The 26258-nt window shown below is 43.4% G+C and overlaps 1 protein-coding gene across 1 annotated transcript in view; it reads left to right on the top strand.

Annotated features, from left to right (window-relative positions):
- The first annotated feature begins 2704 nt into the window (after positions 1-2704).
- The window catches only part of slc40a1 (solute carrier family 40 member 1), a 42203-nt gene continuing 18649 nt past the window's right edge, over positions 2705-26258 (top strand). The window contains exons 1-4 of the mRNA XM_078228552.1: positions 2705-3124; positions 3318-3385; positions 12314-12473; positions 23455-23570. Coding sequence (XP_078084678.1) covers positions 3082-3124; positions 3318-3385; positions 12314-12473; positions 23455-23570 — 387 coding nt within the window. The 5' untranslated portion in view covers positions 2705-3081. The remainder of the gene's footprint in view (positions 3125-3317; positions 3386-12313; positions 12474-23454; positions 23571-26258) is intronic.

The following is a 26258-nucleotide window of genomic DNA, read 5'->3' as shown; positions in this document are numbered from 1 at the left end:
CTACAGTACAGAAGGCCCATCGAGTCTGTACCAACCACAATATATTAAACACCACCTCCAAGAAGCACCTTTTAGTAGTACTTGCATATTATATTTGATGATTTTCCTGAGATATTGGTGAGTCAAAATGTTACAAGGCATGAAGGAATTGGATTGGCATGAGCACTGATTTTGGAGAAGATCCTTGGCGTCACATTCCTCGATCTACTTCCTCAATATTGTTTTGCTTATTAATGTCCAGGGTGGCCTTCTCAAACAGGGATGAGTGCATTGAATGTCTGCAAACCTCTCCAGTGTTGCTGTGCTCCCTATCATTCTGCTACTTTTAGAATAATGTAGTGGAAAATGATCCTGACATTCTGAAAGTACTGGCATCCTGCAGCCCTTCCTGTTTGACACTAAATGAATAATCTTATGCAGCTAGGTTGCCTTTCAGAATTCCTTGCGTCAAACCCTTTCTGACACTTCTATCTCACATATTGTTGTGTGCATTCAAGTATTTCTCTTTTTCCAAATATACTAGATTAGGAGTATGTGTCTATTAAAGCAAGTAGTTTTCACACTTAGAAATGGCTTGGAAAGGCACTATAAATATATATATATAAAAGCAAAATACTGTGGATGCTGGAAATCTGAAATAAAAACAGAAAATGTTGGAACTACTCAACAGGTTAGGCAGCAGCTGTGAAGAGAGAGACAGAATTATGATTCAAGCTGATAACTTTTCATCAGTTGAACATTTTCCCAAGCACTCTAAGTAACCCCAACAATATAAGATTATAGTGGGATAGATTTTCCGGGCGGCATGGTGACACAGTGGTTGGCACTGCTGCCTCACAGCGCCAGTGACCTGGGTGCGATTCCAGGCATTGGTTCACTATACAGCATCTGCACGTTCTCCCCATGCCTGTGTGGGTTTCCTCGGGTGCTTCGGTTTCCTCCCACAGTCCGAAAAATGTACTGGTTAGGGTGCATTGGCCATGCTAAATTCTCCCTCAGTGCATCTGAACAGGTGCCGGAATGTGGAGACGAGGGGATTTTCACAGTAACTTCATTGCAGTGTTAATGTAAGCTTACTTGTGACACTAATAAATAAATAAACTCTTTAATGGTCCACTTACCTGGAATGCCAATGAGAAATGTTAAATTCTTCTGTCCATTAAGTTGAAAATTTACCCCAATGTTTAAATTTCAAGGCATAGCTTAAATATTTTGCTGACTTGTTAAAGTCTAATAAATGTGATGGAAATACTTGGGTAACATATAGTGGATTTAAGAAATATTAGTGAAATGGGAAAAAAAGGTTAGTTTGCTTTATCTGGAACCAATAACGTCAATTGTCTTACATTGAGGCGACTGAGCGCATCTATCATTATAGTTCACTCATCCAACTCAATTTTCAAGTTTGCTGATGACACCACTGTAGTGGGTCAGACCTCAAGCATGATGAGATGGAGTACAGGAAAGAGATAGAGAACCTAGTGCAATAATGCAATGACAGTAATCTCTTCCTCAATGTCAGTAAAACCAAGGAGATAGTCATTGACTTCAGGAAGCATAGTGGAGGACATGCCCCTGTCTACATCAATGGGTGATGAAGTGGAGATGGTCGAGAACTTCAAGTCTCTAGGTGCCCAGATCACCAGCAACCTGTCCTGGTCCCTCCACGCCGATGCTTTAGTTAAGAAAGTCCACCAATGCCTGTACTTTCTCAGGAGGCTAAGGAAATTCGACATGTCCACTACAAATCTCACCAACTTTTACAGATGCACCATGGAAAGTATCTTTTCCGGATGTTTCACAGCTTGGTATGGCTCCTGCTCTGACCAACACCGCAAGAAACTACAAAGGGTTGTGAATGTAGTAAGAAGTCTCACAACACCAGGTTAAAGTCCAACAGGTTTATTTGGTAGCAAAAGCCACTAGCTTTTGGAGCACTGCCCCTTCATCAGGTGAGGAAGGGGCACCTGACGAAGGGGCAGCGCTCCAAAAGCTAATGGCTTTTGCTACCAAATAAACCTGTTGAACTTTAACCTGGTGTTGTGAGACTTCTTACTGTGTTTACCCCAGTCCAATGCAGGCATCTCCACATTGTGAATATAGCCCAGTCCATCACGCAAACTGACCTCCCGTCCATTGACTCCGTCTACATTTCCCATTGCCTCGGAAAAGCAGCCAGCATGATCAAGGACATACCCCGCACCCCGGGCATTCTCTCTTCCACTTTCTTCCATCAGGAAAAAGATACAAAAGTCTGTAAACACGTACCAACCGATTCAAGAACAGCTTCTTACCTGCTGCCATCAGACTTTTGAATGGACCTACCATATATCAAGTTGATCTTTCTCTACACCCTAGCTATGACTAACACTACATCCTGCACCCTCTCATTTTCTTCTCTCCAATGTATTCTGTGAATGGTATGTTTTGTCTGCCTAGTGCGCAAGAAACAATACTTTTCCCTGTATCCCAAACATGTGACAATAATAAATCAAACCAAAGACGAATTGATCACGTACATTCCTGGGTCTGTTTCTTCCAGCATTCACGACTGAAGTGTGAAAATGCAATGAAAAGGACAGGAAAGGGACAGGGCTGGCAGCGGAAGCGATGGAAGTAGCAGCGCTGTTCCAGTGAGCGTACATGTATTCAGTGCTGGGACTCCAGGTCGGGGTTTGCATAGCTCCAGTTATTACTCAGCGAGGTTTTTCTATCTGGATTCACGTCACGGGGGCCGGCCTCTCTCCTCAGGAAGTACCTTTGAACAGAGCCTTCAAAACTCCCAAATGATGTGAACTGTTCGGAGTTGGGACCCGGACCGTGAGGCTGCTCTCATGGGGTTGTTAGGTTTTAGCCCTAACATTACATTCTAGCGACAACACTTTTCCGACTTCAGCTACAGTGCTAGCTAAGTCTGGAAACCCGAATAACAGAGCAATTAGCGGCGCAGGCCATTTCAGAAACTGGCTTTCTCTGGGGTACTTTTCTAAATCAGATTATTATTTTTTTTAAAAAATTATTAAGAGTTAGAATCGGACTGGAAGAAAAAACTGCCAAAGATAACAAAAACTACCTTTAAATATGGAGAAGACTGAAACCAGGTCTAATAATAAGAGCTGCTGTGGTAAGTAGTTTGGCGATACATCATTTTCCAATTGAACTTTAAATTCAACATTCTGGAAATTATCTGAGGATATTTAATATATGCAACTAACATACATCAATAATAGACATGCTTTACTGGGTGCCTAAAGGTGCCCTTTATTTTTAATTAACTAACCTGAAACATGTACTTTTCTCATCTTTTTAAATGACAGCCTCTTTTGTTGGATACTTCAAGACTACTGGCTTTCTCATTTACCTTTGCCATGGGCTATCGACTTGGGTAAGCTCGGCTGCTAAAGACTGCAGTTTTCTGTATTTCTATTTCCCTCCCATCATGTGAGAATTGGTTAGTTAGGTAAGGATTCCTCTGGTGGCGGTTTTGTTACAGCATCGAATTGGCTTGACGGTTTCCCCTGTTCAGTGCTTCCAGTGAAATGCTAACGGTGCTTCTGGGAGGGGTGAACGGAGGGAATCCTAACGCCAACACAATTAGGATGCAGCCAGACAAATGTCACCCGAGTGATATCTTTTCGCAAATAAAGAACTGAATTGTGAAACAGATGAGATCCACACATCTCATTGAAACATTCAGAAACTGGAACAGGGTAAATTCCTCATTCATCAGGATGAACGAGATAAATATGAGCTTGGCCCCAAAGCAGGCGGGAGATGAATAAGGTCATTGGGGGCTCCTGGACCAAGTTCATTAGACCAGCAGAAGCCAAATGGAGTGATGGCCATCTGTCCATCAAATCTGCTGTTCTTATGCAACTCCATGAAATATGTAAGATGAAATTAAAATGGTGTAGGTTAGATGGATTGGCCATGCTAAATTGCTCCTTAGTGGCAGGGGGGCTTAGCAGAGTGAATACATGGGGTTATGGGGATAGGGCCTGGGTGGGATTGTTATTGGAGCAGACTTGATGAGCCTCCCTCTGCCCTGTAGGGAATCTATGATTCTATGAAATACGGTACTTAATCGTCTACTTAATCACAGGCCAGGGGTAGCAGTTGAGATGAAAAGCTGCAACAGGAGAGGCTTCATAGGTGAGGACTTATTCAATTCTCACTGAAATGCTAACTGTTACCTTGACTGGAACGCAATATACCGACACAGTTTTCAATCTTATTTCCAAGGAACTTCACTGCAAACAGTAAATTTCAACCACCATTTTAAATACCCTAAAACAGGAGAATGGAGAATATTTTACTTTCTTTATTTTAATCTTAATGCTTACTGATTCAATGAGCATTTCATAGCCAGAATATTAGCTTTGCTCACTCTTGCCTCTGAATCAGTAGGCTTAAACAAGCAGTCTAGGGTTTGAGTTAATATTCCAAGCTAACGCTTCAGGGCAGGACTGAGGAGTAGCAGGGTGAGGAGTTAAATGGAGGCCTGTTTGCCTAATCAGGTGAATGAAAAAGATCCCACGGCACAATTCAAAGAAGCACAGGGTTCCTGGCCAATATTCCTTCCTCAACCAACATCTCTAAGCTTTATTTAGAACATTTCAGTGCAAAGACTGGTTGCCGCATTTGCATAGAGAACAACGGTGACTGTCACTTCAAAAGTAATTAATTGGCTGCAGCACTTTGGGAAGTCCTAAGAACATTGAAGTCCTTAGAACCATAGAACCATAGAAAATTACAGCTCAGAAACAGGCCTTTTGGCCCTTCTTGTCTGTGCCGAACCATTTTATGCCTAGTCCCACTGACCTGCACTTGGACCATATCCCTCCACACCCCTCTCATCCATGAACCCGTCCAGGTTTTTCTTAAATGTTAAAAGTGACCCCACATTTACCACTTTATCCAGCAGCTCATTCCATACTCCCACCACTCTCTGCGTGAAGAAGCCCCCCCTAATATTCCCTTTAAACTTTTCTCCTTTCACCCTTAACCCATGCCCTCTGGTTTTTTTCTCCCCTAGCCTCAGCGGAAAAAGCCTGCTTGCATTCAATAAGATGCAACTTCTTATTTTTTGCTACCTCTATTGGAGAATTGACATATTGTAACCTAACTCCACATGCAGACCCAAAAGGCAAGGCACAGAAAGGATTTTATAGTGGGAACAGACATGCTCGAGACTCTCTCAGTGCATTGTTTTTCACCTATGCTTCAAAATGCTTCATTTTCTCCATTATCATCACTTCTTCGGACTCCCTTCTCTACCTTTCACTTTGGAGAATTTTGTGTTCTGTTTTATTCTCGTTTCTTTTTGAAAGCTTATTCTTTACTTTGCTTGTACTACCCACCCCACACTTTCCTGCACTGTACTATTTCTGTTTTTGTTTAGCTGTGTTTTTGCAATTCCTAGTTTGTCTCAATTCTTATCCTGTGGCTGTGTTTCACATTTAGTTCCTTTTTTTGTTTCTCTCCAGTCTTGTAACTGGGATGGATTAGCCTTTTTGTGTAATAAGCACACCATACAGAATGCACTAAGCCATACTGAGTAAGAATTAAACTTTTAATTCTAATTGTAATAATTTGTGCTCCTCAGTCCCTGCTCCCCCCCCAAAAAAGACCATCTAGTGGGTGTTTATACAAACTGTATTCTTATCTGCGCAAGAACCTACACACACTGTGCTACAACTGGGCTCTGATTCAATGTTTCGCAATTGCAAATGCTTGTCAGTAATATGTTTCTGTGGTGTAAAAGACCCATCTAAGAATAAAGCAGGCCATTTGACGGCTAAAAGTGCTATAATATAACATAACATGGTCTGCTTTAGTGGCTCCCATTGTCTTGCCTGTCTATACTGTGGACCTCTTCTCCAAGGTCTAATGGTTCGGCTCCAAAGTTTCTAGGATAATGCAGCAGAATATTTACCATTAATAGGGAGAGGCAGTGGTATTCTCACTGGACTCATAATCTAGAAAACAAGCGTAATGCTCTGTGGACCTGGGTCGAAGGTGATTTAAACTTAATTTTAAAAACCTAGAATTAAAAGCCTAATGAAACCATTGTCAATTGTTGTAAATGCCCTTTAGGGAGGGAAATCTGGGAAGCATGGTGGCACAGTGGTTAGCACTTCTGCCTCACAGCGCCAGGGACCCGGGTTCGATCCCCGGCTTGGGTTAATGTCTGTGTGGAGTTTGCACGTTTCCCCGTGTCTGCGTGTTTCCTCTGGGTCCTCCGGTTTCCTCCACAGTCCAAAAGACGTGCTGGTTAGGTGCATTGGCCATGCTAAATTCTCCCTCAGTGTACCCGAACAGGCACCGGAGTGTGGCAACTAGGGGATTTTCATAGTAACTTCATTGCAGTGTTAATGGAAACCTACTTGTGACATTAAGAAATAAACTTTAAACTTTAAATCTGCCATCCTTACTTGGTCTGGGCTACATGTCACTCGTTAGACCCACAACAATATGGTTGACTCTTAAATACCCTCTGAAATGGCCCAGCAAGCCACTCAGTTGTATTCAACTGCTACAAAAGAAACAAAAATGATTGAAACCAGACTACGTGGCAACAAACCAAGACACATATTACCATTCCTTTGTTGTCACTGGGCCAACATCCTTGAATCCCCTCCCTAACAGCTGGAGCACCACAGGGTGCAGCTGTTCTAGAAGGCAGCTTATCACCGCCTTCCCAAGGGCAACAAGAGATGGCAATAAATGCTGACCTAGCCAGCAACGCCCACATCCCATGAATGAATTTTTTTAAAATCTGGGTTGCATGCCTCGAGTGAGGGATAACTTCCGGAAACATACATGACCGGCCTACACCGCTGGAAGGAGCAAATCAAGACTCTGAAATCAAGGTAAAGTCGCCATAGTCTGAAATGACCACAGGCTTCTTTCCCCTTTGAGGGAAGATTTAACCTGAGGATCACCACACCTCAGGCATGGGGAAGATTGAGAAGGTGGACCTTCCTGAATAACCTCAGCCAGTATCGGAATTGAACCCACACTGTTGACATCATTCTGCATCACAAACCAGCTGTTCAGCCAACTGAATTAAATCAATCCTCATGTCAGCAGCAATAAAGTCCTGTTGAAAATCTGTATTTTAATATAATAATGCCCTGTATGAGATTATCCAGCTCAGATATTTTGTTTATGCTTCATATCACTGCACAATAAAATATCAGCATACAAAACAGTTATCACATTTGTGTCAAAGTTCAACTGTTCAAGTGTTTTGTATATAATTCTATTTTAAAAACAATAAATTTCTTGGCACAGTGTAACAGGAGGTGGTGGGTAGCATACTACAGGAATTATATTATTATTTGAATATAGGAGGTGTTTGATATATTCAAGTGGTAATGTAACAGTGGCATATTGAGTTGAGAAAGATAACTTGATATCTACTTGAATTAAACAAAATATTCAACATAATTGAAATACATGAGCAGCAGTCCCACATTAGTCCCACTGTAGGGATTCTATGGATTATATTCATATGAAAGTTTCAGAATTAGCCTTGTTGACAATTCAGAGTTATTCAGAACACCGCAGACGCATTGAAACAGCCCCACATTTGCATTCATTCAAATGCAATCATAGCTTTCAGGTTCCGAGTTCAGAGTTGGATGCGGCAAGAAAAACTTTCATTTGCACATTGCACTTTCAGGTTCTGACGATGTCACTAATGCTTCACAGTCAATTAGTTGCTTTTGAAATGTAGCCATTGTTGTTTTGTAGGCAAACATGGCAATCAATTTGTACACAGTAGGGTCCCAGAAACATCAGGAAGATTAATGATCCATTTGGCAATGTTGGCTGAGCGATGAATTCTCTAATCTTGAGATATTTTATATTTATCTAAACCAGGCTTTCCCAAACTAGTGACCTCCCAAGAGCATCAAGGTACCCCAAGCATTCTGTTAATGTTGACACCTCTTTTTTTGCTTTGAAATTGGTACAAACACAGAAATTAAATGTAAACCAGTGTTTTCTAGCTATATCTATGTTTGTATTAGAATTGGGAAGATGCACACAGTCACAAATACATTTGTCAGCCACCCACACATGGCCCTTTAACATTAGGCTCTGGAAGTAATATCCACTTTAGAAGTGGGTAATCTGGTAATCATTAGAAGCTCTTATTAAATAAATCAATCTTAGCTTTTGTCATTTTTAATGGGAGGAATGAGGAAAGCAGGTTCTCATTTCAGACACACACATCACTCCACCTTACACACAAACACACACACTCACCTTGCTCCCTCACTCACACACACTCACCTTGCTCCCTCACACACGCACACTCACCTTGCTCCCTCATACGCACTCACCTCGCTCCCTCACACACACACACTCACCTTGCTCCCTCACTCACACACACTCACCTTGCTCCCTCACACACGCATACTCACCTTGCTCCCTCACACACGCACACTCACCTCGCTCCCTCACACACACACACTCACCTTGCTCCCTCACTCACACACACTCACCTTGCTCCCTCATACGCACTCACCTCACTCCCTCACACACACACACTCACCTCGCTCCCTCACTCACACACACTCACCTCGCTCCCTCACTCACACACACTCACCTCGCTCCCTCACTCACACACACTCACCTTGCTCCCTCACACACACACACTCACCTTGCTCCCTCACACACACACACACACTCACCTTGCTCCCTCACACACACACACTCCCCTTGCTCCCTCACACACACACACTCACCTTGCTCCCTCACTCACACACACTCACCTTGCTCCCTCACACACACACACTCACCTTGCTCCCTCACACACACACACTCACCTTGCTCCCTCACACACACACTCACCTTGCTCCCTCACACTCACACACACTCACCTTGCTCCCTCACACTCACACACACTCACCTTGCTCCCTCACACACACACACTCACCTTGCTCCCTCACACACACACACACTCACCTTGCTCCCTCACACACACACACTCACCTTGCTCCCTCACACACACACACACTCACCTTGCTCCCTCACACACACACACTCACCTTGCTCCCTCACACACACACAATCACCTTGCTCCCTCACTCACACACACTCACCTTGCTCCCTCACTCACACACACTCACCTTGCTCCCTCACTCACACACACTCACCTTGCTCCCTCACTCACACACACTCACCTCGCTCCCTCACTCACACACACTCACCTCGCTCCCTCATACACGCACTCACCTCGCTCCCTCATACACGCACTCACCTCGCTCCCTCATTCACACACCTCGCTCCCTCATTCACACACCTCGCTCCCTCATTCACACACCTCGCTCCCTCATTCACACACCTCGCTCCCTCATTCACACACCTCGCTCCCTCATTCACACACCTCGCTCCCTCATTCACACTCACATTCACACGCACACACCATACACACTCACCCCCACCCCCCCCTCTCTGACATGCAAACTCATCCCCGCTCTCTCACACAAATGCCTTTCTGAGGCCCGAAACTCCCTGCTCTCTCCCACATGTTTCTCAGAATACAAACGCTCCCCACCCCCCCGACACACACACTCCCCACCCCCCCGACACACACACTCCCCACCCCCCCGACACACACACTCCCCATCCACTCTCTCACCCGTGTCTCTCCAAAGCCTGACCCCCTCCTCTCTCACACCCTATTCTCTCACCCATGTCTCTCTGAGTCCCGAACCCTCCCACTCTCTCACACATCTTGGCCTATCTTGGCCCCTCATTGCTCCTCGCCAGCTCCATTTTTAGGATCAATCTAAGTTGATGGCGGGGGCTTTTCTACCAGTAACAGCAAGATGAAATAAATCAAATGGGCCAATCAGAGAAGGCTTCCTGGATCACTGGATGCAATCAGCTCCAAGATTGGCTTATTTCATTGCTGTAATTATTTTTGAATTAGATCAGTTGCTCCTTTTGAACGAGTATTTGCTGGTTACATGGTAGCTGCCTGCTGTGCACAGCAGGGATCTGTGGGCCTCAGTTTGGGAACCTCCAAACAATTAGATGGAGCCTGACTTTAGGCTATCATCGGAAAGGCAGCACTTCCCACTATGCAGCAGCCCCTCAGTACTGCACTGAAGTTCCAGGCTATATACTGAATGGATCTTGAACTCACAACCTTATGCCTTAAAGACGACTTTATTACCATTATAGCTGGGGTATTGAGAGTGGTTCTGAGCATCACACCTTCGGAAGGATATATTGGCCTCGGAAGGAGTGTAGATTTATGAGAATGATACCTGAACACCAAGGAGTAAATTCTGAGGAAAGATAACACAAATTTGAGATGTATTCCTTAGAACTAAAATAAAAGGGATTTGATTAATCTTTTAAGATAATAAGGAGTACTGATGGGATGGATAGAGGGAAACTATTTCAGCTGGTTGGGAAGTCTGGAGCTTGGGAGCATAGTCTAAAATTGGAGCCAGGTCTTTTCAGGAGTGGAGATAGGAAACACTTCCACATGTAAAAGGGCGGGAGAAGTTTGGAACTCTTTTCCACAAATGGTAATTGATGATAGGTCAATTGTTAATTTTAAATCTAAGATCAATAGGTTACTGTTAACCAAATATATAGAAGGATATGAGGCAAAGTGTGGTGGGGTAAGGTATATGGATTTATATTACAGATCAACCATTGTCTCACTGAATGTTGGAACAGCCTCAGAAGGCTGAATGGTCTGTTTCTGTGTTCCTATTATGCTAAGCTGGTACTTAGCAGAAAGATTGTACATGCCAACAGTGGGAAAATATAAACTGGACCTCCATTGGAATAATAAAATGGCTGCCAGTGTTATCCAGTGGTGTTGGGAGTCAGACATTTATGTTTGCCTCATATGATACTCTCCCCTTTAAGGAGGCATTTGGAGAACCACCTCCTGCGACGAGTCTCAGCGTCTGTGAGACCATGGTACCATGATTTAGTATTTGATTTCATTTCATTGTGTGCCAATGTGTAATGGAAGGCACACTTGGCAGTAGTGGAACATACTGGTCATGTGCAGGATATCATGCATGGACTGTTAGAACACTTTGTGAATCCGACAAAGATATTTTCTGATGCCAGGAGGAATGCATAAAGAGGTCGGCTGGACTGTGATCAAGACCAAGGCGGTTGGCCTGAGAGCATTTAGCTAAAGTACAAGTTATTTAGAAACATAGGGCCGATCTTGGCCGCCACTGGGATTCTCTGGCCCCGCTACACTGAATGGAGATTTGGCTGAGCACCAAGTTCTCTGTTCTCGCTGGCAGCAGTGGCTGGGCATGAACAGTCAGAGCATTCAGAGCATAGAAATGTCAAAACAAAGTGACTGTACAAAGGAGGTCATCCAGCCCATCATATCTGTGAAACAGCTATCTTACCTAATCCCATTTTCCAGCTCTTGATCTGTAGCCCTTTAGGTTACACTTCAAATGCATATTTAAGAATGTTAAAATACAACGAGGATTTCTCCCTCTGCCACCCTGTCAGACAATGAAATCCACACCCTCACAACCCTCTGGGTGACAATCATTTTCCTCAAACTCTAAACCTTCTGCCAATTACTATACACTAAGTCCCTTGGTTATTGACCTCTGCTAAGGGAAATAGGATCTTTTTATCCATTCTGTCTCAGGCCTTTATAATTTTATACACCTCAATTAAATCTCCCCTCAATTTCCTCTGTCACCAGTGGCTGGAGGTAAGCTTACCATTGGAAATAATTGTAATTAATTATACCACGGTGCTTTCTCCATTAGAGGGTTGCCATTTGAAGCCTCATTAAAGGCTTTTTTTTATTCCATGAATGTTGTGAATTGCAGTTAAACCATCACAAATAAAACTGATACATATTTTTAAAAATGAGCTTCCTGCTCTTCCAATTCTCCCAAAATTAAAATGAAGGCTTTAGGAGACAGGAGGTGCACTTGCATTGCTTCATTCCTTACCAGACCGAGTTTTCAATCTAATTTGAGTTTGGGAAGGGACATGCCTTCCATTGTACCAGGTCAACTACCTGCCCTAGCTTCCTTCCATAACGGCCAGTCAGTAACAGCAATAGCTGGTTTACCTTGCTGTTTGAACATGTACCTTGACAGGAACGTGTTTTGAAATTGCTGTGACTGAGAGTGCATTAAACTAATTAATACTTCAACAAATTTTATTTTTAAGAAATAATTTTATTTTAAAAAACTTGAAGACCTTTAGCGGAAACCTGGATGAATGAACATTTATTAAAATTGCACTTTTAATTTTTGACTAATGCTAAATGAACTTTGTGTTGCAGGGAGATCGGATGTGGCACTTTGCTGTGTCAGTCTTCTTGGTGGAGTTATATGGCAACAGTCTGCTTCTGACAGCTGTCTATGGACTGGTCGTGGCAGGATCTGTCCTATTGCTGGGAGCTATCATTGGTGACTGGGTGGACAGAACTCCCAGGCTTAAAGGTACGGATTAGTCCACTGTGCCTTTACCTCTGCAGAACGTCTCTTTTAAATATACAGCTTTAAATATACAGCTTTTAAAAAAAATCCAATTTCTTTATTGCTTTGGGGCTAAATTTACAAAATGTAGAATAATGTGGATAATTTTATATAACACTGCAGTACTGAGTTATGGGACTTTTGAAACAGGAGTAGACTGTTCAGTCCACTGAATCTGATCTGCCTTTCAATAATGTGACTGGGCTGTACCTCAATTCTATTTAAGCAACACTGCTTATATCCTTGATATCCTCATCTAACTAGAATCTTCCAATGTCGGGCTTGTCTATTTCAATGGATACACTAGCTACAGCCTTTAGGAGGAATGCATTCTAGATTTAGTGTTAGGTTTTTTAGGGAATATAAAGACTGACAAATCCCCAGGGCCTGATGGAATCTATCCAAGGCTGCTCAGGGAGACGAGAGATGAAATCGCTGGGCCTCTGACGCAAATCTTTGTCTCGTCACTGGACACAGGTGAGGTCGCAGAGGATTGGAGGATAGCTAATGTGGTCCCGTTAATTAAGAAGGGTAGGAAGGATAACCCGGGAAATTATAAGCCGGTGAGCTTGACGTCCGTGGTAGGGAAGTTGTTGGAGAGGATTCTTAGAGATAGGATGTATGCGCATTTAGAAAGGAATAAACTCATTAACGATTGTCAGCATGGTTTTGTGAGAGGGAGGTCATGCCTCACTAACCTGGTGGAGTTTTTTGAAGAAGTGACTAGAATGGTTGACGAGGGAAGGGCCGTAGATGTCGTCTATATGGACTTTAGTAAAGCGTTTGACAAAGTCCCTCATGGTAGGTTGGTGCAAAAGGTTGGATCTCATGGGATAAAGGGGGAGGTGGCTAGATGGGTGGAGAACTGGCTTGGTCACAGAAGACAGAGGGTAGTAGTGGAAGGGTCTTTTTCCGGCTGGATGCCTGAGACTAGTGGTGTTCCGCAGGGCTCTGTATTGGGACCTCTGCTGTTTGTGATTTATATAAACGATCTGGAAGAAGGTGTAACTGGGGTGATCAGTAAGTTTGCGGACGACACGAAAATGGCTGGACTTGCAGATAGTGAGGACCATTGTCAGAGGCTACAGAAGGATATAGATAGGCTGGAAATTTGGGCAAAGAAATGGCAGATGGAGTTCAATCCAGATAAATGCGAAGTGATGCATTTTGGTAGAACTAACATGGGGGGAGCTATACGATAAATGGCAGAACCATAAAGGGTGTAGATACGCAGAGGGACCTGGGTGTGCAAGTCCACAGATCCTTGAAGGTGACGTCACGGGTGGAGAAGGTAGTGAATAAGGCATATGGCATGCTTGCCTTTATAGGACGGGGCATAGAGTATAAAAGTTGGGGTCTGATGTTGCAGTTGTATAGAACGTTGGTTCGGCCGCATTTGGAATACTGCGCCCAGTTCTGGTCGCCACACTACCAGAAGGACGTGGAGGCTTTGGAGAGAGTACAGAGGAGGTTTACCAGGATTTTGCCTGGTATGGAAGGGCTTAGTTATGAGGAGAGATCGGGTAAACTGGGGTTGTTCTCACTGGAAAGACGGAGGATGAGGGGTGACCTAATAGAGGTGTATAAAATTATGAAAAGCATAGATAGGGTGAACGGTGGGAAGCTTTTTCCCAGGTCGGTGATGATGTTCACGAGGGGTCATAGGTTCAAGGTGAGGGGGGGGGGAAGTTTAACACGGATATCAGAAGGATGTATTTTACACAGAGGGTGGTGGGGGCCTGGAATGCGCTGCCGGGCAAAGTGGTGGAAGCAGACACACTGGGAACGTTTAAGACTTATCTAGATAGCCACATGAACGGAGTGGGAATGGAGGGATACAAAAGAATGGTCTAGTTTGGACCAGGGAGCGGCGCGGGCTTGGAGGGCCGAAGGGCCTGTTCCTGTGCTGTATTGTTCTTTGCTCTTATTTCCACAACATTGTGAAAAATAACTTCCACAATTCAGTCCTAAATGACTTCAATCCAAATTTATGCCCCTTGTTTTGGATTACTCCACTAGAGAAAATTATTTCTTTGTAATTATCTGAATGAATCATTGTCGTTTAGAAATGATCATTGTCTTTTTATCATTATCATTTTAAAAACCTCAATTAGACTATCCCTCAATTATTGAAACTCAAGGAACACAAGCCAGGGTTATGAAGCCTGTCCTGAGAATTTAACAGTTTAAGCTCTGGTTTCATTCTGGGGTGAGGCTTTCCTGGTGATTGATGCTCAACTCAGAACCCAGTGGGGGAAATCTTTCCAAAAAATGGCAGTCTTTGTTTCCGGCGAGAAAACCAACGTGTTTCTCCCTCCTCCCCTGCCCCACAGTCGGAGCCATCGCCCACCCCATCCTCTCTCCCTCCAACGGCCGTCACCAGCATCTCCTGCTCCTCCATCCGCACCTGGTCCGCAACCAAATCTGAATGAAACCCCCCCTCTCCCATGAGGATCCCACTGGGACCCTCCCCTTGGCACAGGTTGGCACTGCCAGGTTGCCATGGGCATGGTACCAACCTGGCAGTGCCAACCCTTGCCGAGGGGCAGTGTCGGGGGGGGGCATTATGCTAGCACCCGCTGAATATCCGGTGAGGTAGGAAGTTCTGAAGAGATTACTCGCTAATGTATTAAAATGAGCTCCCTGGGGTCCCAAGGCATGTTTCACGCCACTCTGCCGGCGAGGGGGCTGGAAGATCGTAACTTGGAATCTGGCCAGAGTGAATCACACTTTCCGAGTCTCTCTGGATTTTGAGCTTGCATTGCCATTTCTGTCGACGGAGAGTGCACTATTCCAGACAGGGGCCGGAATTCTCCGACCTCACCTGCATTTGGGATTCTTCGGTCCCACTGCTATGAATGGAGATTTGACTGAGTGCCAAATTCTCCATTCTCGCTGGCAGCGGTGGCATCGAGATCAGAGAATTCAGACCATGGTCTGAACAAGGCTCTGTTCAGCTGAAGCATAACTTTTCACTTTCATTTTCTGCCCTTAAGATAAAGATCCACATTCCATTAGCCTTTCCAATTACATTTTGTCCAAGGAATTTTAGATTTGGGATATTTATGTCCACAACCACCCAAATGTCTTTCACTCCTCTGCAGTTCCTAGGGGGTTATTTTCGCCAAAGGGTGAACACAGCCACTAGATGAATGCTGTGCTAATAAGATAAGCATAGAATAATAGAATCCTAACAGTGTACAAGGAGACCATTTGGCCCATCGATTCTGAAAGAGCATCTAAACCACAAATCTGAAGGTTTAGCAGTCAAGTGCTGACGAGAGAAAATGTTAGTGTACATGGGCTCCAAGTACTCAATGCCACTGAGGATGAAGCATACGCTGCTGGCATTCAGCAGCATGTTTATAGATTGCTGAGAGGCTGAGGGAGAGGCATGCAGGTTTTCAGGTGGCACACCAGAGATCCTGGGATGGAGGTCTAAAGGAGGAGGGAAATGTCCTGGTGCCACATGGGAGAAAGACACCACTTCACCCATATCACCTCTCTCTCTCTCTCACTCATTCTGTCGCTCTATCTCCTACACCAACTGGTGCTGCTCTGCCTGGTCTGCTATCTTCGCCCGTACCAGATCCAGACCCTTAAGATACCCATGACCATGCATTCCCCATCTACTGGTGACTCCAAAAGGTTGAGTAGCACAGTACATACTCTTTTTGGGTGAAGTCATCAGAGAACTTTTGGATTAAATATTGCTTGATTGTTGGTGAGATCTTGACAAAGTGTCCCAAAATGTCTGACAATGTGCTTCAGAGATCCTCTTCATATCTCCAGCAGCAATGAAAATAAAACAGTGAGTATTCCTTTAGGTAGTACCTGAAATTCACATCAGCATCTTGTTTGTTCCCAAACAGCTGATCCATGTTAGAGATTGGTGTTAAGATAAGCACTAGCCAACTAAATGTTGTTCAGCCTCTTTAATAAATGTTAGGAGGCTTTTAATGAGCTTGTAGGTGGACATTTCTTTCAACTCCTTTGCTGAGATGGTGTCTTGTGCTGAACATGAGCTAATCTGGCATTTCAGCTGAAATCTCCATCTTGGTCACCTTGAAGATCTTTAGCCCCTGGAACTGCAGCTGAGAACCATCCTTTAGTCTCAGATTCAAAGTAGATGATCTCACTTTATCGAAGATTCCATATCAAAGAGATGAATTTTTAATATTTATTTACGATTTGTAATTCACAGGATTTGCCATGATTGTCTACTATACATGTAATTATATCAAATTTGTATTTCCAAAATTTTTAAATACATTATTATAAAAGGGGATTGTCCAGAATGCTTTATTATGGCATTTGAAACAAATTTTCTAGTATGTAAGTCTCTATGGAATCTTCACATTAATCCAGGAATATTTGACAGGAAGATTCACATCCATCAAGAAAAGGATGGAATTAGTAATTCGAATATCTGACTTTATGACAATTTATAGCTTGTTGTATGACATTAAACAAAGAGATGGGAAAGAAGAGCATGGACTCGTGTTTTCATCCGGCACAAATGCTGGCAAGTTGTATCTGGTAGAGGAGGCAGTGCTGCTGGCACATACAAGGGAAGTAGGTTAGGAAGCTCAGAAGTTAAACATGTCAATGTGTATCACTGCTTTTTGTTCTCTGTGGCTGCATCATTGGCACAGACTTTCTGTCACTTTTATTAGGCCTTTATGATACTAATTTGTCTTTTTGCAACTTTCATAGAATCCTAACAGTGCAGAAGGAGGCCATTCAGCTCATCGAGTCTGCACTGACAACAATCCCACCAGGCCCTATCCTTGTAACCCCATGTAATCCTCCTGACAATAAGGGGCAATCCCACCCAGACCTGTTCCCCTAACCCCAAGTATTTATACTAATAATCCCCCTAACCTTCACATTTTGGGACACTAAGGGACAATTTATCATGGCCAATCCACCTAACCTGCGCATCTTTGGAGTGTGGGAGGAAACCGGAGCTCCTGGAGGAAACCCATGCAGACATGGGGAGAATGTGCAAACTCCACACAGACAGTCACCCGAGGTCGGAATTGAACGTGGGTCCCTGGTGCGGTGAGGCAGCAGTGCTAACCATTGTGCCATTGTGCTGCCCAGGAGGAAATATTTTCTCTCCTCCATCTAAATTAGTTATTTTATCTTTGCCTCAGATTTTGTTTGTGTCTCCTCAACTCATCCTTTTTCTCCCTTTTCATCTTTGTGGGCCCATGAATCAATCTTTTTGTCTTTCTATTTTGGCCTTTGTACCTGTCCAGTTCAGACCCTGCAGGGATGAAGTTTCTCTGAGTGTTATAGTTAACAGTTGCGCTAGATGTGCATTATTGTGCAGCAAAGCAGCTTTATGTTAACAATTAGTGTATTTTTGTTCACATTTCTCACATTGCTAAATGGTTTGGTACATGTTAACAGACCGAGCTTTCATGTTATTTTTGAGTATGCTCAGCATGAGTCAAAGGCCAGCGTGTAATTTTGTTCATGTTCACCTTCTAGAACACATTGCATGTAATACGAATGTCTTACTTTATGACAACTTATAGCTTATTGTATAACATTAAAGAAGGAGCCAACACATCTGCTATGGGGGAGAACCTGATTTCTACGGCAGCAGTGGGGTAGGGAAGGGGAGAATCAGGACGGGATTGATGCCGAGTGGGAATCCCGATTTGGCTCTCTTGCCTGATTCAATGGGCCATTGGGATTCCCGACTAGGACAAATGGACCTGGCGAATCCCGGAGATTATGCTTCACTAACGAGAAAACAATTGCCCCATTTCCTAGAACCAAACTTGCAGCCAAGGAGGAACATGAACCTAGCATTGGCAATGATGGCAAAAGCGCCAACAACACTTTGTTACAGCTTCCTTTAAAGATATGGCTACAATTTTAGCCTGAAGACTCAATTGCTGGCAGTGTATTAGCCAGATATCCTGTTTTGACATTGAAATTAGTGTAATAAAGTGGGTGGAGAGATTGACAAGAGCATTCAAAAGATGTGTCATTCCTAAGATACATGAAGGTATCAACTGCATTCATTTGGCCATTAAGTTGACCCTAGTGCTCATCAACAGGGAATGATGTCCCTTAATGAATAGCTAAACAGCCTTTAATGACTATTAAATAATTAGACTTGTGAATACATTTTCCAGGAAATGTTCATGTTGTCTTTACCTTAAGGAAATAACAGGTTTCCTAGCTATCTGAAATGTTAATTTGATGACTTCTCAGAAATGTTATTACCCTTTCAAAACCTGGTCTGTGCAAACCCCTAGAAAACAGGATACAATGAAGCATGTTCAAAATTTGGGAATATCGGGGGTCACTTTGAGAGCTCAAACATTGGTTCCAGTTGGAGAGAGTCCGCAGAATATTAGGTGTACTGCATTCTACAGAGAATAGACATAACAAGAGGCTAAGATGTATATGAGGAGAGTGAACAGAAAGAAATTATGGTGCAGGAGTTGGAAGGGTAAGATTATGACATCTTGCTGGGTTCTCAATGAGAAATTCTTTTTATCTTTTTTTTGTTGATTGCACTATCTTTCCCTTAATAAACAAGCATTCCACTAAGAAGTGGCACCTTGGCCGATTAGTAGCACCCTCACCTCTCGGTCAAAATGTTATAGAGTTTATGTTCCACCCCAGGACTCGAGCATATAATCTCAGCTAACACTTCAGTGCAGGACTGAGAGAGTGCTACATTGTCAGGGGTATCATGTTTTGAATGTGATATTAAACTGAGGCCTTCTCTGCTTCTTTAGACGGACGTAAAAGGTCAAGTGGACCTTTTTTGAGGAGGGTAGGACATTCCTCTGGAGTCTTGGCCAACAATCATTCTGTAACTAATGCTGCTAAAACAGACTAACTGTTCATCCACTCATTATTGTAGGGAATGCCATACAATTGCAATTTCTAAATGAAATAATGGAATGATACTGCAGAGAGGAATGCCATGTGAAGCATTGCATCAGTGCAGGCTCATTGAAAGAGCCAACCAATTCTTCCCACACCCAGGCTCTTTCTCCATAGCATTGCTCATTTTCCCTCTTTAAATATTTATCTATTTTCCTTTTACAAGTTACTATTAAAACCTCTTCTCACACCCACTGGGGCAATACATTCTAGATCATAACAGCTTGCTGTGTAATTGTCACCTCCTTTGTCAATTACCTTAATTCTGTGTCCTCTGGTTACCAACCCTTTTGTCACTTGTAACAATGTCTCTTTCTTTATTCTATCAAACCCTTCACGATTTTGAACATTTTGACCTGGGTTTCCATCCTAAAGGCAGCTGGAGGAAGTCAGGAAATTTCCCAGTTTAGCCTGTCTGCCTTGGAAGAAAGTGCCAGTAAAACAGATTTTCAGTTTGTGACGCTGGGGTTTGGTGCTAACTGGAATCAGGCCCACGGCCTTGGAAAGGGTTCAGAGCGCAGGCTGTTAAAAAGGCCTGCTTCAATTGTAATCCCTCTGTTCCTCACCCCTCACACCCCCTCACTCCCCCACATACTCCTAATAACCTATCCATAGCAACTCATGACAACTTATGCCCTCCACCCAACCCCATGACCCCTCATATCTTCCATGCCAAACTATGCTCCTCCACCTTCCGCCATAGTCCCTCAAACCCTCCATATACTCTGTACAGAAACAATCAGACCTCTAGTAATAATAGGGTGTGTGAAAAGGCTTTTAAAAAGTCATTCATTCATAACAAGCTAATTTCTTAAAAAGGAACTCCTATAAAAGTGTCAATCATCCAGACCCAATAGCTGAAACTGCAAGCTCTTGAGACCTCTTTAGCTTGTGCAAGTAAACATTGTGCAATTGACAGAATAGATTCAAGATAAAGAGCTGTCAATCAGGTAATGTTTTCCCTTGGGCACAGCTGTTTCAATAGGCTAATGAATGTCTGGCCTCTCAAGCCAGGAATACATAATGAGGCTTGCCCGACAGCCCAGACATCCATTTGCTTTATCACACATCCTTTTGTTACTATAGGATTCATTGGTTCTGTACAGAGTATATAGTGAGTAAATGTCACAGCATGTCATGGAGAGTATGAGGATTCATTGGTTCTGTACAGAGTATATAGTGAGTAAGTGTCACAGCATGTCATGGAGAGTATGAGGAGCCATGGGGATGGGAGAAGGGGCATAGTTTGACATGGAGAATATGATGGGCCTTGAGGGTAGGTGGAGGGACATGGCTTGGCCTGGCGGTATAAGGAGCCATGGGAGTGGGTGGGTGGAGGGGCATAGTTTGGCATGGGAGGGCATGGGTACAAACTTTTGAATTTACCTTTCAAAATGTTCTCTCATCCTATAGTTCACCTCACCTCCTATAGCTCACCTCACCTCTGTGGGGCTCTGAATCACGAGTCTATTCAAAGCTGGCCGATTCCATGAAAATTGCAGAGTACTGTGAGAAGTCTATACCCGTTATGGAGCTAGCCAGATTGGGAGTATAAAGTGTGGGCTCGTGATCAAAACTAGCCACACCCTTAACCCACACTGGTGAAAATTGTGGGCCCCAGAAATGGGGTCAAAATCTGGAATCAGATCCCAGTCAGGATGCTCTCTCTAGTGGATATAAAAAATCCCATGGAACTATTTTGTAGCAGGAAAGAGGATTTACCTGACATTACATTAAGTACCCAAACAATGCAAAGTAAAGTTGTGCATTACAGTGTATTTAATAAAAGTTTCACTCCTATTTACTGTTTATATTTTAATAGTAGTTCAAACTTTATATATGTATTATTGTGCCCTTGTTTCTTCATTGCTTTCTCTTTCCATTCTGTTTCCCACTCAGTGGGCTGCATTTTACATACCCCAACTGGGTGTGCTTACCATGGAGGGGGCTGCATGTTAAATAGAACAGATGCCCACCCTACCAGCTTTCCACCCATCCCCAGGCTCCCCCACTATAGGATAGGAGGGGTGGGTGGGTGCTGAAATTGACAGCATGCCTATAAAATTTAAATAAATAATCAAGGGTCAATTGAGCTTGTTACAAAGCCAATTGACCCCGATAATACACTGACCATGCGATAGGCCATTTGATTTGGGCAGGAGGGAGCAGCCGGGTTTTTCAAAAAAATGTTTTCAAAGGGTGGGAAGAAAGTGGGGGGGTTCTATCTTTGCGGGCTGACCTTTGTGGGTCAGGGCACTCACCCCCCCCCCCAAGTTAAAACCCCCCTTTCTTCCTGCCCACCTTCTGCACACCACCCCCACCGCACTGCCGAAGGCACTGCCCTAGACTCTGGACTTGTTTGGGAATCCATTGGATCTTTGTCTTCTTGGTTGCAGTCCCAGCAAATTGCAAATATGCATTTGACAAATCTATTTTACTGAACACTTTTCCATTGGCTGAATTAAAAAAAAACTTCACTGATAGGCACTGGTTAAGTATCATTCTTGATCACATTATTTAACACTTGCTTACAATCTCCATAAATCCAGATGGAGCTGTTTGCTTTTTGAATGACCACAATAGTGCAGCCCCTTCATTGCTCTTCGCCTTCTTAACAGGTGAGGAAAACATTTTTGTTTTCCTCATGTTTTATTTTATGCATTTTCAGCCAGATGTTTAACCTGCGTTCATAATTACACCAATTCTCTCTTTTATCCTTTCATGAGATGTTGGCATTACTGGCAAGATGTGGAGATGCCGGCGTTGGACTGGGGTAAACACAGTAAGAAGTCTCACAACACCAGGTTAAAGTCCAACAGGTTTATTTGGTAGCAAAAGCCACTAGCTTTCGGAGCGCTTGCTGCTCGTTCGTCAGGTGAGTGGGAGTTCTCCCACTCACCTGATGAAGGAGCAGCAAGCCCTCCGAAAGCTAGTGGCTTTTGCTACCAAATAAACCTGTTGGACTTTAACCTGGTGTTGTGAGACTTCTTTCTGTGATCACTGGCAAGGCCAGTGCACTTGAACTGAATAGCATGCTGGGTCATTTCAGAGGGTATTTAACCACATTAGAGTGAGGTATGTGATAAAATCCTGGTCACTGCTTACCAGAATAAATATAATGTGCACACAGAGCAATCTCCTTTAGAAGTTACAAAAATGTGTCACAATGTTCTTCAGTCCTATGTTTCTTAATGAAGTGTAAAAGACAATTCTAACCTATCCTTGTCATATCTTTCTGTTGTGCACTGCAACGAGCGACTAACACATGCACAACTTCAGGCCGCCATTGTTGAACTAACCTTATTTACACCTTCCCAAGAGAGAGCACAGCAGATAGTGCAGTAAAACAACAAGCACACAAAAATTGGGAAAGTTTCACTCATGCCTTTATTGTGAAATTATAAATATGGAAACCGGATGATCTGTTGCAATATTTTCCGTTACTCAAGAACCAAGACAGAGGGAGCCTACTTGCAATAATGTTAAGCAAAGCCTATTTTCTTCCTTGCAAACAAGGAACTGATAAATTAGGACTAAGTTTATAAATTGATTTGCTGGAAGCAAACCTCATCTACTTCAAGTACACATCAGGAAATTGCAAATATTTGATGGAATATCAGGAGGTGGGGCTGGAGAAGAAGTGTATCCAAGGATTCTTGATGTATTCCAGTAAAATTCCACACTGGCAGCATGATTTCATAAAATTAATGCTTCAATGCATGTAATCCTCAAGGGAGTGAAATTTCACCTCCTTATAAAATCCATTCTGTCCTCCTGTAGTATTACTGACAGAAGACTTTCACTCCCAAAGAGTCTTCATTTTGCAATTTTAAGAATACTTACGAGATATTTTATTTATATTTGTTGATCGGTGTATAAAAATTGTGAAGCGTTAGACATGGTATAAATAATTAAGCTGTGGAAAACATTGACATAGGTTTTTATTTCCAAAAATTATGTAATGAATAATTGTAATTGTAATGAATTTGAATGTAACTGATTTAATCCTTTTTCCATCTTGTGATAGTTGCCCAAACATCCCTGATTGTTCAGAATGTCTCAGTCATCATTTGTGGTGTCATCCTGATGATGGTTTTCCTGTTTAAAACTCCTCTTAGCACCATGTTCCATGGATGGTTACTTGTAAGTCTTCATTATTAGTTGTTCAGTGCTCCTGTTCTGCCAATCCTTTACTGAAATACTGTAAATATAGACACATGTATGTCAATGTTGTTCTTTCCTCCATCATAAGGTCGGAGTTGGGGTTTTTGCTGATGATTGCACAGTGTTTAGTACCATTCAGATATTGAAGTGGTCTATGCCTGCATGCTGCAAGACTTGGACAACATTCAGGCTTGGGTTGATAATTGACAAGTAGCACTCATGTGAATCATGACCATCTCCATCTCCAACACAAGAGAATCTAACTATCTCCCCCTGACATTCAATGACATTATCGTCACTGATTCCTACACTATCAACATTCTGGAGGGGTTACCAATGACCAGAAACTTAACTTAATCAGCCATGTAAATATTGTGGCTGTAAGAGCAGGTCATAGACTGGGAATTCTGCAGTGAGTAATTCACCTCCTGACTCCCCAAAATCTGCCCACCACGTACAAGGCAGAAAGGCAGGGGTGTGATGGAATACAGCGCTCTCCTGGATGAGTGCACCCCCAACACCATTCAAGAAGTTCAGCACCATCCAGGAAAAAGGAGACCACTTGATTGACATCCCATGCACCACCTTAAACATTCGCCACCACGAAAGCACACACTAGCGGCAGCATGTACCATCTACATGATGCACTGTAGCAACTCCACAAGCTCCGACAGCACCTCCTAAATCCGCAACTTCAACCATCTGGATGGCCCGGAGGAGTAGAAGCAAGGTGACACCACCATAAGCAAGTTCCCTTTCAAATCACAATCCATCCTGACTTGAAACTACATTACCATTCATTCATTGCCTATGGGTCCACTCCCATAGAAGACTGTGAGTGAGTGTATTTTTGTTAATCTGTTTTTGGAATGTGAGCATCACTGGCTAGGCCAGCATTTATTGTCCATTCCTAATTGCTCTTGAGAAGGAGCTGCCTTCTTGAAAGTTACAATCAAGAATACATCTGTCAACTCAGTTCAGGCATTCTGCTAACATGGGAGTATCGTCTCCAACAACACCAGGCTGAAATTGTCCATTGCCTGGCAAAAGCAAACTCAGCATTCAGCAGGCTCACCCGCAGGTTTTGAAGAAAGCGTGAAACAATTCCATCTGTTCCACCTTTGCTGCTTAAGATCTTTTTTGCAACATCAAATGACAGGACAAAATGCCTAACACCACAGTTCCTGCAGGATTCCATTTAACTGGTATCGAGAGTATGCTCAGCAGTGCTCAAATTCACTGGGGTCGGCCATGTTATTCGCATGGAAGACTCCTGCATGCCAAAGATAGTATTCTACAGCTAACTGAGTATCCGAACTTACACCGTAGTGTCCCAAATTTAGATACAAAAACATTCTGAAACCCATTTCTCCCCCCACCCCCCAATACAGTGAAAAAAACTATCTTAGAAAGATCCAAATGCAGACATCTCTGTCACCTTGTAATCTCGGTTTTTGAGGAGAATAGTCAGGCCCCTACAGGATAACTGAGCAAATCTAGTACCTTCATCATCAACTACCACTCCAGCAGTATCTCCATATATAAAATTTATACTTGGATCTGTAAATCAAAATTTGGTTTAACATCACATATGAGAGGGCGGCACGGTAGCACAGTGGTTAGCACTGCTGCTTTACAGCTCCAGGGACCTGGGTTCGATTCCTGGCTTGGGTCACTGTCTGTGTGGAGTTTGCACATTCTCCTCGTGTCTGCATGGGTTTCCTCCGGGTGCTCCGGTTTCCTCCCACAGTCCAAAGATGTGCGGGTTAGGTTGATTGGCCGTGCTAAAAAGAAAATTGCCCCTTAGAGCCCTGAGATACGTAGGTTAGAGGGATTAGCGGGTAAAATATGTAGGGATATGGGGGTAGGGCCTGGGTGGGATTGTGGTCGGCATAGACTCGATGGGCCAAATGGCCTCTTTCTGCATTGTAGGGTTTCTATGATTCTATGAGACATTGCCAGCTAGATGATGAACAACTGATTTCCTTGTTAAACCCTCATCCATCGAGGCGACAGAAGAATCCATCCTTCATCCATCTCACTGTCAGTCACTTCAGAACGGCCTTCTCCTTGCTCCTGGTTTACAAGAAGCACTCTCCAGCTTCTCTGGGCATCTTTGGCTCCAGATTCCACAAACTCCACCCCTTTCCCCTCCAACATCTACCACTTGCTCCAGCTTCCACCAATTGTGATCGCCTCAGATCCTCTTTGTCTCCTCCCTTTCGCCATCCAGGTTATCTTGTCAGCGTCCATTTCCTTGAGACCCCAGTGTGACCCTGTCTCGATTTTTAAGTTCTTGCCAGCTGGCCTCCACACCATCTACACCAGCTTTGGTGGAGTTCAGAATGGACTAATTTAAATGGGGTCCAGGAGTTAAGGCAACCTGGACCTCACGCTGGCCCCTGCACACCTACCTCAGGCTAAAATCTGGGCCCTAATCTTTGTCCTGGTGACATCAGGAGCTGTGAGAGTGCGATCATTTAAATTGTTTCCACCATTTTCCAGTACTTTTGTTTTAAATCAATTTCCTTTGGACTATTGTACTGCTTTACAATATAGTAAATGCAATTGCAGGCTACCATTTATTACTGTGTGTTGTCATTGTCTAGTGTTTTAGCAAACAAGCAGTTTCCCCAGTCATTTCAAAATGCTGTGGAGGTCATGAGA

The sequence above is a fragment of the Mustelus asterias genome, chromosome 14 (genome assembly GCF_964213995.1).
Source record: "Mustelus asterias chromosome 14, sMusAst1.hap1.1, whole genome shotgun sequence".
NCBI lineage: Eukaryota > Metazoa > Chordata > Chondrichthyes > Carcharhiniformes > Triakidae > Mustelus > Mustelus asterias.
This window is presented reverse-complemented; position numbering and strand designations above follow the sequence as displayed.